General features: G+C 43.4%; 1 protein-coding gene across 5 annotated transcripts; it reads right to left on the bottom strand.

The window, feature by feature from the left end:
• On the bottom strand, positions 1-14,118 carry slc45a1 (solute carrier family 45 member 1). Of its 5 annotated transcripts, none has more exons than XM_061785404.1 (10): positions 13,969-14,118; positions 11,586-12,029; positions 10,258-10,350; positions 9,815-10,039; positions 7,849-8,684; positions 6,887-7,040; positions 4,979-5,155; positions 4,688-4,893; positions 2,766-3,006; positions 1-364 (listed from the first exon to the last, which is right to left on the bottom strand). In XM_061785404.1, the coding sequence occupies exons 2-10, from the start codon at positions 12,007-12,009 to the stop codon at positions 336-338; spliced, it is 2,385 nt and encodes a 794-aa protein (XP_061641388.1). In that variant the 5' UTR covers positions 12,010-12,029; positions 13,969-14,118; the 3' UTR covers positions 1-335. The 5 variants fall into 5 exon arrangements, with proteins under 5 accessions (XP_061641388.1, XP_061641389.1, XP_061641387.1 ...); XM_061785405.1 differs by having other exon boundaries at positions 2,781-3,006; XM_061785403.1 differs by having other exon boundaries at positions 1-3,006.
• Between the last annotated feature and the right edge of the window lie 667 nt (positions 14,119-14,785).

The following is a 14,785-nucleotide window of genomic DNA, read 5'->3' as shown; positions in this document are numbered from 1 at the left end:
TCCAAAAAACTTAGCCATTTTAATTTGAAAATTATTATTTTTTTTACATACTGAACAAAAGGAGAAACTATTGCAACAATGTTTTAAAAAGGAAGCTGCTTGTGTACATGATGTCAAATATTGACATTCTGCCGAGGCAGTTTCTACTAATTGTTTAATAAGGATGTTTGCCGCTGTTTGGAGAGGGGGGAAAAATACCTTCCTAATGGAATTCAATGTGATATTTGCTGCTGCTCTGCTGGCTTTAATGCACCCAAAAGAGTCTTTTTGGCGCTCAGTGTTGTCCACCTTCAGAGGAGGAGGAGATCTCTTTGTGTTCTTCTCAATGTTGATGTTCACACCCCCGTTTCAACTTCTCCTCTTCCTGATAATGACAAGAATGACTGTCATTATTACACTGGCCAGCCAGGAGGGAGGGTCACAGCATGACCGTGGTTTTAAGGATTGACAGAAACTGGGGCGGACGGGGTTCCCGGGGACACACATCCAAGTGTGTTTGTGTGTTGCTATGCTAATGCTAACTCAAACACATGGCAGCTCATGCAAGATAACTAATAAAAAGGAAAGCAAATGCTACGTGAAGACTGTAGGTCCGGGGTGGGGGATGAGCAGCTCACCCGTGACCCTAATGAGGACACGGGCTCTAGAAAATGGTTGGATGGATGAAAGGGAACTGACCTAGATAAATGCAGGCTTTGGGTAAAGCTATGTTATTCAAATCCATACGGATTCAACATGCATACTTTTTGTCATTTCTTTTCTGCAAAATAATGGTATGCTGTTATTCGCCTGTTAACCAGCATTCTAGCACTGGGTGGGCAAAGTTTGGCCCCCAGCCACATGCATCCTGCTTTGTTCTTTAATTCGACCACTGAGCATTTACATTATCACGAGTCCTGTAATATTTGTTGCATTAATTTAGCCATTTTTTAAAATAAAAATTGGTTAATTAAAATGTATAATTTTGTATCTATAAATCTAATTAATTGGTTAATTTTAGTTTGATAATAGTTTTGATTTATTTTAAACTATTATAAACAATGAAATATAAAACAGTCCTATAAACATTTTTACATATACAGTTCCCACTATCAATAATAAAATTAAGGATTTATCATAAATATCTAATAGTATAAGTGCCTAAATAATTTTTCACTTACTGTCACGATGTCAATAGAAAATACCAATGTGCTTGCTAAGAATTTTTTTTTTTCTTTGCCTTTGTAGATATCCAGGTCATGGTAATCCCCAAAGGTTAAATCCAGGCAACAGGACTTCTTCTTGCGTGTGTTGAATTCTTGTTTCCACCCCCCCCCCCCCCTTGTTTTCCAAAAACGCGAAAAAAGGTCTTGGGTAATTACAGTACCGTGAAAAAAATATTTGCCTCCTTCTTTTTTTTTTTTTTTTATTTACAGAGTTTCCCCACTTCAATGTTGAAGATTAACAAACCAATGTCAGTCACAAATCCATCCATCGGTCCATTTTCAACACCGCTTATCCTGGTTAGGGTTGCGGTGCGCTGGAGCCTATCCCAGCTGACTTCAGGCAAAAGGCGGACTAACACCCTGAACTGGTCGCCAGTCAGTCGCAGGGCACATATAGACACGGACATCCATTCGCACTTACATTTACACTGTCACTGAGTGGGAACTGAACCCACGCTACCCGCACCAAAGTCAGGCGAGTGTAAGATTACAGGGACGACTCATCCAGGGTATCACAAAGAAACCCAGGACAACACCTGAAGAACCTAAGACCTCCCTTGCCTCAGTTAAGGTCAGTGTTCATGACTCGACAATAAGGAAGAGACTGGGCAAAAATGACATCCATGGCAGAGTGAAAAGACCGTTCATGCTTGAAAACTCTCCATCCATCCATCCATCCATTATCTGAGCCACTTATCCTCACAAGGGTTGCGGGATGAAAACTATCCACTTTTGCTGAATTAGAACAATTCTGAAAGGAAGAGAGGGAGAGTGGGCTAAAATATCTCCACAGAGATGTAACATACTCATTGCCAGTTATAGAAACCACTTGATTTCAGTTACTGCTGCTGAGGGGGGCATAACCAGTTATTAGGGTTATGGGGCAATTACTTTTTTTTTGTTTTACACGGCGAGATAACTTTGAATAGGTTTTTTTTCTTCAATAAATAAAATCAACATTTAAAAACTGCATTTTAAGTTTACTTGGTTTATCTTTATCTTTATTTACATTTGTTTGATGATCTTAAACATTAAAACTAGAGAAACTGCGCAAAAAGAAAAAATTTGAGAAGGGGGCAAATACTTTTTCACGGCACTGCACGCTATTCAGCTAAAGATATTTTACATCTACATTTTAGATAATTTTTTTAAATTAACCTCATCTACAAATAAACTGACCCATCTGTCTGTTTTAAAACTCAAATGTGGCCGTTGAGTACAAAAGTTTTCCTACCCCAGTTGTAGGGTTAGGTTACTACCATGAGGCCTCGTTAGCGTGCTTAGCCAGCTAGGCTAGGCCAACTACATGCTCCTTCTTTTCTACCAATAGATTCCCCACCCTTGCTGTAAAACGGTGATTTCTATCCAAAGGGATACTATACAAAATGCAAAAGTGAATGCAAATGCATGATGTATGGGCGCACACACTGTATGAACACACTGTCTGCCCGCCTGTGTATGAGTGCTGTGAAATATTGTCTGCTTGTGGTGTACAGTGCGCGGCAGGATGTGTCTTATCTCGACGGAGCTAAGTGTGCGCCAGCAGCGGCCACGTCTCACTTTCGGCGGGCTCACCCTCCGCGGCGGGCAGCTGGTATACAACGCAGAGGGACGAATACACGCAGCCCACGAATGACATCAGGCTGGCAAAGTACATCACCCCCTGGGCGCCGCCCACCAGCGACGTCAGGGGTCCCATAGCCACCGAGACTAGGATCTGCGCCAGGAAGTACTGGCAGCTGAGCAGTGAGATGTCCACCCCCATCCCACGCCGAGTGCCCTCCTCTGATGAGCCGCAGAACTGAAAGGCGGGGGCACAGAGAACACGAAACAATGTCATCATCTGGCTTTGGCCAATTAGCCTAATGCTCAGGGCCCTGGGAAGTTGTCCCCTTTTCTCCCTCTGTTCGATGCCCCTGCCTGTATGGTGGCATCACACAAAACAAGACATAGAAAAAGACAATCACGCGTGCTGCTTGACCAGGTGTCCCAATACCTTTGTCTGCTTGGTTGTTTTGCCCATATTGTGCTGAGCAGCCAGAGACTTTCTGTTGTTATTGTCAAGAATTTTCCTCCACTGGTAATAGTCTGTGGTGGCATCAGTGTCTAAACTGTTTCCACTAAATTAGAGGCAGGCAATTGTCCAAAATGTTAAGATTAATCCTTCCGATTCTATCATTTCATTAATAAATCAAGAGATATGCTACTTAGTTTTTCCCTTGAGGTCTATTTTCACTCTAAGTGGGGCCGTAATTCCCCCCAAATTGCCACAATAAAGTCTGTCTTAGGTTGAATTATAGCACCGCCTGTTGGCCAATTGGAATAATGCACATAGAAATAGCATAACAACTATACCCTGTAGGTGAATTCCAAGATTTGTGTGCAAATACATTATACAGGTACATGTTTGAAGATAAATGCTGAAAACATGCAAAGACTGAGAACTATGTCGTACTGAATTGTGGAGTTAAACAATAACATATAGTAAGTATAGTGTTAAACTGTTTTTCCACTTTCAGTTTTCCTCATTTTATTTTTTTACTTTTTATTTTTTGGGGGGGGGGGGGGGGGGCAGGGCTAAAATAGGGCCAAGTGGCTGTGGCACGAGTCCCCCCTCCCCCACTTACAAGAACTTCCTTAGTTATAATTGGTTGGCCCATTTTGACTACTACTGTACAGCGTGCAGTTAGCTAGCTAGCTATGGCTCCACCTTGAAAATGTACCTTTCCTGGATGCCACAATTTACAGAACAGCTCAGTGTCATTACCGGTATTTAAATTGCAGTGAGGAGCCCTGGAAGCTTGTTTGCTCGCAAGGTAGCTGGTGGCTAGCGCCTCTCATCGAGGGGCAGAAAGCCTCACGACCTGGTAGGATATATTCTGAGCCTTTAAATTGATTTTGTAAAATATTTTTGTGACTTAAACATGTAGCGATGTGACGAAGTAGCATCCATTTTTCAGCGGGTTGTTGTTTCAGACGTTCTGTGGACACACCCACACATTTTGAGAGCGGAGACAATGACTTGATTTATCCTGATTTTGAAGCTTGAAATACCTTCCTCTCCATTGCATGTCTGTCGGGTGTCTTCAAACAGTGAGTACTTTATTTTTTATTTTAGTTAAATTCTTTTTCACTCATATGACAAGGTTACCTAACCAATGCCTTTACAGTTGTTGATACGCCTGGATTGGGTTCAAATTCAAACAACTGGAGGTTCCAGTGTGTGTGTGTGAATTGGATTTGGCAACAATCTGTATTGGCCAAATCTAATGTTTACAAACGTGTGAGCACACAATAGGACAGTTTAGAGTCTTAAATTAACCTAACATGCATGTTTTGGGAATGTGGGAAGAAGACGCAGTACATGGAGAAAACCCAATTAAGTATGGGGAAAACATGCACACTCCACACAGGAAGGCCTGAGCTGAGATACGAAACCAGAACCTCTTAAAAATGAACATGCGTGCAATCTGAGGACTGACCTGGGGGCTTTGGTAGTATTCACAGAGCAGAGAGTAAGGCAGCGTGCATAGGGAGGAGAAGAGCACCCCATAGGTGACGCACAGAGACAACACCACGTAGAGGTTGGTGGACAGCGTGGCCAGACCTGTGCCCAGGCCGAATGCCAGGTAGGCGAAAAAGTAGAGTGTGCGCAGAGAGAAGCGCTCCTCCAGTTTCTCCAATATGGCTGGAAATAAATGATAAAGAAGGCAGACTAGGATAGGAAAAAATCTGATATGATAAGGCTGTAGGAGGGGGGGGTGGGGACTTACCTGAATAGAAAGCAGCACTGAATGCATAGATGCACATGCCCCAGCAGCCCATGCTGACCCCAGCGTTGTAGCGCTGGTAGGCCTCAGAGTCATGGGGCGCTTTGGGGTCTCCTTCGAATACAACCTCCCCCATGAAGTCTGTGTAGAAGAGCAGCATGCCTTCGAAGGACAGCCAGCCTGCAAGAACACACGGGCGACATAATATATGCAGGACTTCTGGCTGGATGTCACAGTGGACCCTCGAAACTCCAATGCAATCCGAATGGAATGACAAATGCCTGGTTGTAGACCACCGCTGATTAAGGTACCTTTTTAGTTATATTGCCGTCATCATTCACAGGGTATATACAGCGGTGCCTTGACATACGAGTTTAATTCTTTCTGTGACCACACTTATAACTCAGAACTCTTGGAAATGGAAATCCCAATAATCCATTAAAGCCCCTCAAAAAAAAAAAAATATATATATATATATTAGTATTGTGTTTTTAAATAAGAAAAATAGCCCTCTGTAATGTTGTACTTTATTTAAAAAAAATACAGTAATGTACAGTAAAAACGCCACATTTTTGCTTCATTTCAATTGTCATTGTACTGCTCCTTTAGGTGTGCGCGCCTTGGCCACCTGCAACAGTATAATACAGACATGGATATACTGTACATGGAGAAAGTATTCAGCTCCTCAGTAAGCTGCAGTAATAATACTCATTCTTCATAGAGGACAAAGAGTATATGGGTCATTTTCATAAAATTTGATCAATAATGGTAAATACTTGGGAAAATAAGAATAATGAAAAAAAAAAATTTAAAAAAATAATATATATATATATATATATATATATATATATATATATATATATATCCATCCATTTTTTTTACCGCTTATCCTCACGAGGGTTGCGGGCTGCTGGAGCCTATCCCAGGTATCTTCGGGTGGGAGGCGGGGCACACCCTGAACTGGTCGCCAGCCAATTGCAGTATATATCCATCCATCCATGCATTTTTCAAGCCGCTTATCCTCACAAGGGTCGCAGGCGTGCTGGAGCCTATCCCAGCTATCTTCGGGCAGGAGGCGGGGTACACCCTCAACATATATATATATATATATATATATATATATATATATATATATATATATATATATATATATATATATATATATATATATCCATCCATCCATTTTCCATACCGCTTGTCCTAAATACACGTCTTTTTATAAAGACAAAAGTGCATAACAGTATAGACATAAACAGCTTCATAAATATTGTGTGAGTTACGCAATTTGTGTGGCCCTTCAAACTCTCCGAATACAAGTACAGAAATGATCCCAACTACTCATTGAACCGTTACACTCTTGTCTTAAAAACACAAGGTGGAATTCTTTTTGCTTGATGTTTAACTTGACCGTCAATTTTAAGTGGGAGTGGCATTAAACAGCTTGAAGCCTCTTCTCAAATTTGTGTCAAAGCAAAAAAATTGGCGGAACAACAGCTCGTATCAAAAAATTCCCGTCGGGTCACTCATACCTCAAGGCACCACTGTACCCACAAAAAAAGAAAATTGCCTGAATACACATTAAAAGCGAAAATCAGCGAGTAACTGATACACAGCCAAAGAGGTTTGTAATTGCCCATTGTTGCCACAAGATGGCAGCATAGCACTTTTTTCCTATTAGACAAAGCTATGGCCTGAACAAATTACGCTCCCTTCACTTCATCATAGGCACTTGGCACCAAGATGCCACCAGATGGTGCGCTAAAACTGGCTTTGTCCTGAGCACAAAAACCCTTATAAGGACAGGCACTACAGAAAATGCATGGAATTTAGTTAGCTATCTGAGTCCAAGTTCCGAGGGTCCACTGTATTCTCAAAACAGCATTTTCTTTTTGGATTATGTCATTTACTCACCCAAAAAATGGTTAGTGCATAAGCTGCGCAGAGAGGGAGGCATCCGGTAGATGGCTATACACAAGAGTTTCATTGACATTTGGGATTCTCCCGTCTCAGCATTCTCGCTTATGTCGCTCTCGTAGCGCACACCGTTCAGCAAAATGTTTGCAACCTTCATCACACACACACACACAAAATTAGCATGAGTTTAGAAAATGTGTCAATTGCTAAAATGCATTGGTGGGCCATCATCACCAGCAAGGCCTTGTCTGCTGCCCTAAACACGATCAGAAACACTCACCTACATTGGTGACGTAAATTCTCATAGCTGTTCCATGGAACTATAATAATTTATTCCTAACAGTTGATTCTCTTTTTTTCGTAGAGTTTCTCTTTGCTCTGTTGCTTCTAGTACCTGAATGTGGGAGTTGTATTTCTTTCTTTTTTTTTGTCCAATCATGTATCAGTCTCTACATGCTGCTTTGTCAATCTAATCTGCCCAGAGTCTTCAGAATCTACACTGCTAGCTAATGTAACTGTAACAGTATTAGCTATAGGATTCTTTCTTTCACCAATCAGATTTAATATTAAAGCTGGCTCTTGGTGAGATCAGCATTTTTCCATCCTTTGGTTGGTTGGTCAGAGCTAGTAACAACCATTTTTTACTTGCCACACACTTCTGTAGTGATTTGAATACAAGAACACATTTAATAAGAAGCATTTTTGGTGAATATGATGTATTTTATTTTCATTTTATGGTTTCTGTCATCTTATTAGATAAATATTGATTCTGAACTGCTCCAGATGACCGATGATCACCGTTACGTGCTGTTATACTGTATTGCGTTTTTGTGTAGGGTTGATTGTTTCTATCATTGGGATGTTATAGTGGTGGTATTGAGAGGGGGATTAAGTCAGGTCTGTCCCCACTAAAGGCCCAGGTACCAATTGCATGGCCCCCCAAAAATTTCGAGTCTTACCTGCTGGCTAAACGTCACAGTTCTCCTGCGTCCGTTCTCCATCCCGACTATCTGGGTCGCCATGGGGTCCTCCATGAGAGCCAGACTCTGAGGTCGCTTCAGGATTCCGGCAGCGGAACCCCGACGTGGTTCTGGACTAGGCTGCGCCCCCGATGTGACCTGAGATGCTGGTTGGGATTGTGAGGCACCCTCTGTGTCTGGATGACAGACCGCATCAGGATGCCTCTCTGCCTGGGTGGACCCTTCTGGGGCAGAGGCAGGGGAGTCACCCGGAGGCATCGACACAGAGTTGGGGGGCAGGAGGCCCTGTGGTGTCTGTTGCCCAGTGTAACAGTCTATGAGAACACTGTCTATGTAGGAAGTCCCCAATGAGGAGGCGAATTCATTGATGCCGGTGAGCGAATTGTCCCGACTTATAAAGCTGCCATATTTTGGCGTAAGGGGGCTCATGGGCGATATGGGGCTAGTGAGGCCAGCACAGAGGCGGGCGTTGGCACTGCAGGAATGTGCCAAAGAGTCGGGGTGGCTCGACTTTGACAAGTGATAGCCGTATTGACCTTCCTCGTCCTCTTCATCCACTGCCAGCGCAGATCCCGGTGGGGCGGGCGGCGATGGAGGAAGAAGAAGTTTGGGGCTTTTCAGTTGGTTTTTGCCAAAGGGCTGGCTCTTTGGCAGAGGTCGCTCGGGGATACTCGTAAGAGTCATGGCTGTGGCGATCACCAGGGTGATGCTGGTGAACATATAGATGACCCGCAGCTGACCTCCCATTGATTTTCCGAAGTGGGTTTTGTCCCAGTTGATGCCGCCCACGATGTACCCAAAGCCGCCCCCAAGTCCTGCGACAAATGATGGAGAAATAAAGTAAGGCACCAATTTGTCTGATGTCCTGCAAACAGATGTTGATTAAGGCTGGATTGGTACTACATAGAGTAGCATGGTGTCCTTGTGGTTAACACACCTGTCTCACATTTCTGGAGTTTGGGTTTTAATCTCAACTCCTGTTCTCCCCATTTTTGCATAGGTTTTCTCCAGGTAGTGGTACTCCAGCTTTCTTCCACATTCTAAAAACATGCATGCTAGGTTCATTAAAGACTAAATTGTCCATAGGTGTGAACGTGAGTGTGAATGGTTGTTTGTATATATGGGTCCTGGGTTTGGCTGGCGATAAGTTCCCCGCTTCTCTTTCCAAAACTCAGCTAGGATAATGGATAGTTTGTGATAGTAATGACATAGTTTAGGTCAAATTGACTCTTCCTTTAGAGGTCCAAAAGGCAGGTCACCTCAGGCCTTGGTCTGCTATCATTTTCCTGATGTAGTGGTCGTTCATCTCTAAGTTTTTTTCTGTAGTTTGGATTTACTGTGGGTGTGTTATTTGGTGACTTCATCCATCCATTTTATATTGTGTATCCTGTTCAGGGTGGGAGGAAGGAAGACTACTCTGAGAAAACCCAAGGCGAGACTCAAGACCTGCAGTGTGAATCCAACCTAAGATAAACCTAAATCAGGCAAAACACGTTCCGATAATTAGGCCGAATCGGATAATTTTTCCTTCTGATCAAAGTCAGTAAAGGCCTGATTGCCAGATGTCTCTGAAAGATTATCTTGACATTATCCTGTGTTGTGGGGTGTGTTGAATGTGATTTCTTTGTTTCTTTCCCTCCCCGGTCTGCTTGGAAAGCGGTCGGGGACAAACTTCAACTTCAATATTTACGATGTTTAATATTTACGATGGCAAATCCTGTAATTTTCTGCGGCGGTATCGTTATGAATGTGGTGTGCTGTATCAGTCATCTCGAGTACACCACACATTGTGCCACACTCATTTAGAACACAATTTCCGATTGCTTCCTTGTCATGTGTCTCTCATTTTAAAACTCCGTTAAGATGTTAAAAATCGCTATCTGTGTACCCTGTTTTAGCTCTTGTGCCAGGTTAGGTGACTAGTATGAGTCACCCCGTAGCCCACCTGCCAGCAGAGCATGGATGTTCAACCCCCGGTCCTGGTCCTCTGGGCTGCACACATCCATCATGTAGGCGTGACTCGGGTTGTCTGCGGAATCTGCGCTGAAGTCCATCAGGACCACGCCACACACCGTCAGGAGTATGCCCCACTTATGATTAGACGCCGTATCCGCCAGCGCTCCTCCGATGTCCCGTCCGTTCAACACCAGAGTCAAACCGACCAACGCCCCTGGAGGTAAGTACCATTACTAGTTTGGGGGTACAAAAATCCACAAAACCTGTACTTGTATGTGACAGGAAGCTGTAATAGTGGATGATTTTTGTGTGCTTTTCATGGATGATATTTTCTTAATCCACATGAGGGATTAAAAAAAAGCAACAAACCGCCTACTCTTATATCTACTCAACAATGCACGGGTAACTCACTGAGGCACTTGTGTGTCTTACCTATGGCCAATACAAAAATAAATGGTCTCCTGCGTCCAAACCGGGATGTGCAACGGTCACTCCAAGCTCCAATGAGAGGCTGTACCAGGAATCCTTGAAGACAAACACAGGCCACAACGTTAGGCATACCAAGCTCGGCACACAGATTCCCCAGATTTAGTGTCAAGTTTGCATGTTCTCCTCGTCCTTGCGTGGGTTTTCCCCGGGTATTCCAGCCTTCTCCAACCGTCTAAAAACATGCATTTTAGGTTAATTGAAGACTCAAAATTGCCCATAGGTGTGAATGTGAGTGTGAATGACTGTTTGTCTGGATGTGCCCTCTGGTTAGCTGGACCGGACCAGGGTGTACCCCGCTTCTCTCACCAAATGTCAGCTGGGAGAACAATTTAGATTTATATACTGCCTTTCAAAGCACCCAAGGCGATGGACTGATCACCGATCAGTGGCAGGGCACATTTAGACAACACATGGACTGCTTGCCAGACAATCACAGGGCACATATATAGCGCTGGATAGGTTCCAGCTCACCTGCGACCCTACTGAGGATAAGCGCTAACAAAAATGGATGGATGGATGATTGTTTGTCTGCATGTGCCTGTGATTGACTGACAACCAGTCCAGATTGTGCCCCGCTTCTATCGCCAAAAGTCAACTGCGGATAGCTCCTCCGTGACCCTAATGTGGACAAGCACAGTAGAAAATTTATGAAAGGATGGGTCACAAGTAGGAAGAAGCCACATTTCTGGAAAGCCCCTTACACACTATATAAGCCACCTTTTTACCTTCTCACAGTCCACTGTGTAAGGTACTGACGCAGGATGGCGGGTTGAAGTTCTAACATAGTAACAGAGGCGTAATAGAGGTGGAATGAGTGTGATATTTAACTCCTCATACTCACAGCCCATGCCCCTTTCCGCTGACATCGCCACGTGTCTAATTATTGTAATCAACAGACTTCTCTCCCCAAAAGTCAGCAGGTCCAGCTACAGCTCATCCGTGACCCTCGTGTGGATAGGACAAAAGAAAATGGATGAGTGAATGGTTGATTATCTATATGTGCCCTATGATTGGCTGGCAGCCAGTCCAGGGTGGCCCTACGCTTCTCTCACCAAAGGTCAGCAGTTTTCAGCTCCAGCTCACCCATGGCTTTAAAGAAGACAAGCGCTATATAAAATAAATGAGTGGCTGACCAGTGCCCTGTGACTGACTGCCGACCAGTCCAGGGTGGATCCCTGTTTCTCTCGCTGAAAGTTTGCAGGGATAGACACCAGCTAGCTCACATTTGTGAAACCGTGCTACCTGGTCTTCGCCCTTGTGCCCCGACTTACCCAGTATGGGGCTAATGAACCACACCAAGCTGTAGAACTGATCGGGCAGGCCCATCTGCAGAAGCACGGGCGTTACATAAGCCGTCTCCATGGCGTAGCTGAATTCGATCCCGAACAGGATGGAGCCGTTGAAGAGCAACTCCTGGAAGGTGCGTCTCGGTGGCAGCTCACTGAGGTCTAGCCTGTCCAGGGGACACGGCGTGTTGGGTGGCGGAGGCGGCGAAGGTCGGATCAGCTTTTGTCGCTTGGGCTGCCGCTGGAAGTTGTTGGCACGGTGACTTAGGAGTCGGGTGGAGGACGTCGGGAAGCTGGCCGTCTTGGGAAGCGAGCTTCTCCAGAGTCCGTCGTGAGCCGAGTGTAGCCTCCTCACGCTAGGACTGGCTAGGAGGGGGTCGCTGGGGGTGCCCATGCCCGGAGACGACATCTCTCTCAAGGCAGCTTACACTGCAGCACAGTCAGTAGACGTTAGAGCTGACCCAAGACATAAGAAAACTAACGCTTTCAATGCAAATACTTGATTCTCCGCAATTTTATTTTTTTTATAATTGCCTATAGTAATTGCTTAAACTGGTGAAATGGTGGGCGACTGGTTTGAGCGTCTGCCTCACAGTTCTGAGATTCGGGGTTCAATCCCCGGCCCCGCCTGTGTGGAGTTTGCATGTTCTCCCCGTGCCTGCGTGGGTTTTCTCCGGGCACTCCGGTTTCATCCCACGTCCCAAAAACATGCAGGGTAGGTTGATTGAAGACTCTAAATTGCCCGTAGGTGTGAATGTGTGTGCGAATGGTTGTTTGTTTCTATGTGCCCTACGATTGGCTGGAAACCAGTTGAGGGTGTACCCCGCCTCCTGCCCGAAGATATAAGATTGGCTCCACCACGCCCGCTAACCTTGTGAGGATAGGCGGCTCAGAAAATGGATGGATGGATGGATAATCGTTTAGATTATAAATATACCAAAACTAGATTCCAAAACCCTCATCTTACAACTTTACTCTTAAAACTAAATAGTTTACAGATTATTTAATTTTGACAATTTGCATGTACATGCACTTGTGGCAAAGTCTCTAATTTACATTAAACAACCCAGGCTAAAATTGGCTCCTTCCCGACATACAAAAATGTTAATCCCTCAGTCAAGATTGATCACTTTTACATACTTCCTTGACACTAATTACTACTTTCCTCCTAGCCAGGGCTTTGGCACAATCTTGTGGCATTTTAGAAGATTATGGGCTATTTTTCAAGAAATAGCTGAATATAGGTTCCTCAGGAAAAAAAAATGTGACTAGGCGGGGATTCACTGTATTGAGGAAGAATAGAGTGACATGAATAAGTTTAATGTTTGGATGAAGGTAGTTTATTTTTGTTTGTTTAGCTTTTGCACAATTTTAATACATTTTAATACATAATTATCCATCCATCCATTTTCTGTACGGCTTATCCTCACTCGGGTCGCGGACGTGCTGGAGCCTATCCCAGCTATCTTCGAGCGAGAGGAGGGGTACACCCTGAACTGGTCGCCAGCCAGTCGTAGGGTACATATAAACACACTAACATTCTTAGTCACATTCACACCTACGGGCAATTTAGAGTCTTCAATTAACCTACCTTGCATGTTTTTGGGATGTGGGAGGAAACCAGAGTACCCGGAGAAAACCCACGCAGGCACGGGGAGAACATACAAACTCGGCCACCTTGCTGCCGACTTCTGTTCAGTTATATCATGATCATCATATTCATCATCAAAAGTATTTTTTTCATTGTGCCAAGCTATCAAAATATGTATTGTACATAACTGACAGTAAACATTTATATTTTTGAAACTTTTTTTATGTAAGTACATTTCATAATCAGTACTTTTTCACTGTTACTCGGATTTGAATCAGAACCTCTACTTTTACCGGTCTTTATTTTTTACACAAGTACAGAGTGTGAGTGCTTTTGCCACCTCCGGTTTATAGTAGGTGTATGAATGATCAACACACAATATTATTGAAAGACACTTTTTCTCATTGGCAGAAATAGAGGGGTACAAAATCCAGTTTCGCTAAGGGCCCCATGCAGGCGTGGGCCGGCTCAAAAGTCATTGCTCATGGTCGTCAGGGGGCGGAAGTAGGGTGGAGGGGTGGGGTGGGTGGACCGGTCGGGAGGACACTGCAGACACCAATGCGCATGGAGCTGCGCATTGCCCATGTGCTCGCCCAGTGAGTATGCGGCATCGCGATGCTTTTTAAGATTTAATGCAAGAAACGGGATTTAATGGCGTCCAATACAATGAAAAGGCAATCTTATGTTTAGCCTTCAAATACAAACGAATCCATCGATGTAGTTACGCAATCGAAATCACTGAAAAACACACGAGGCAAATGAACAATAGATAATTACCTTGTCGGGCTGCCTTGTCATTTATAGCCGCGCGATCCGTAAAGAGCAACCATTGTGGTTTATAATAAGAGGCGTCAAATGGATTACGGGAGCCATGATAGGTGCTGTTTAGGTTCCTTTGATGCAGTCACTCCGAGGTGTCGTTTTTCCTCCCCCCCACCCCAAAAAAATCCTCTTCCTGCCGGTCCCTTCCGTGACGTCACGCTCCTCACTGCAACATCAGCACCGCCGAACGTCTATGAATTGTCAACACAAATATGAACGCATAAACACACGCACACGTTTTTTGTTTTAAAAAAAAGTATAGTATAGTATATCGTAAAAATACAAAAGTAGTGCCATGATTGAAAAATAAGAAATTATTTGAAAGAAATATATTTTATTGAAAATAAATGCTGTATGGTATTATATAGATGCAAAGTTGAAATTATTTTATTAGAAATGTTCACTCCTGTCAAAACAATACTTTTGACACATTTAATAATTTAGGGAAATATTTATTTAAAAAATCGTGCCTTTAAAAATAAATTAGAAAAACAAAAACTCAAATGTAAAGAACAAAACACAAAGAAAAATGTTAATGAGTTTTCAAACCATTATTAAAATATTGCAATATGTCACATTGTAGCATACACATAAAACATATTTTTTTTAAATGATTGAGTGACATGATTACATCATATCAGTTTTGTATAAGTGGTTTTTAAAGATATGCTCCAGTGAATGAAGTAAAACATTTTATTTTGGCCATTGAAAAACGTGAATATAAATATTTTTGTACAAAAAAAAAGGAGCAGTTAATTGAAAATTAGCCGGA

This window comes from Phyllopteryx taeniolatus, chromosome 9 (genome assembly GCF_024500385.1).
Source record: "Phyllopteryx taeniolatus isolate TA_2022b chromosome 9, UOR_Ptae_1.2, whole genome shotgun sequence".
In the NCBI taxonomy this organism is placed as follows: domain Eukaryota; kingdom Metazoa; phylum Chordata; class Actinopteri; order Syngnathiformes; family Syngnathidae; genus Phyllopteryx; species Phyllopteryx taeniolatus.
The sequence above is the reverse complement of the archived record's forward strand: the minus strand, read 5'-3'. Positions and strand labels throughout refer to the sequence as shown.

Bases quoted from the DNA above. Each gene is read 5' to 3' on its own strand.
- slc45a1 (XM_061785403.1), bottom strand. From the start codon at position 12,009: ATGTCGTCTCCGGGCATGGGCACCCCCAGCGACCCCCTCCTAGCCAGT. The intron at 4,894-4,978 runs GTAAGTCCCCAC...ATTTATTTCCAG, and splicing joins CAGTGCTGCTTTCTATTCAG to CCATATTGGAGAAACTGGAG. The intron at 3,007-4,687 runs GTCAGTCCTCAG...CCCGCCTTTCAG, and splicing joins AATACTACCAAAGCCCCCAG to TTCTGCGGCTCATCAGAGGA.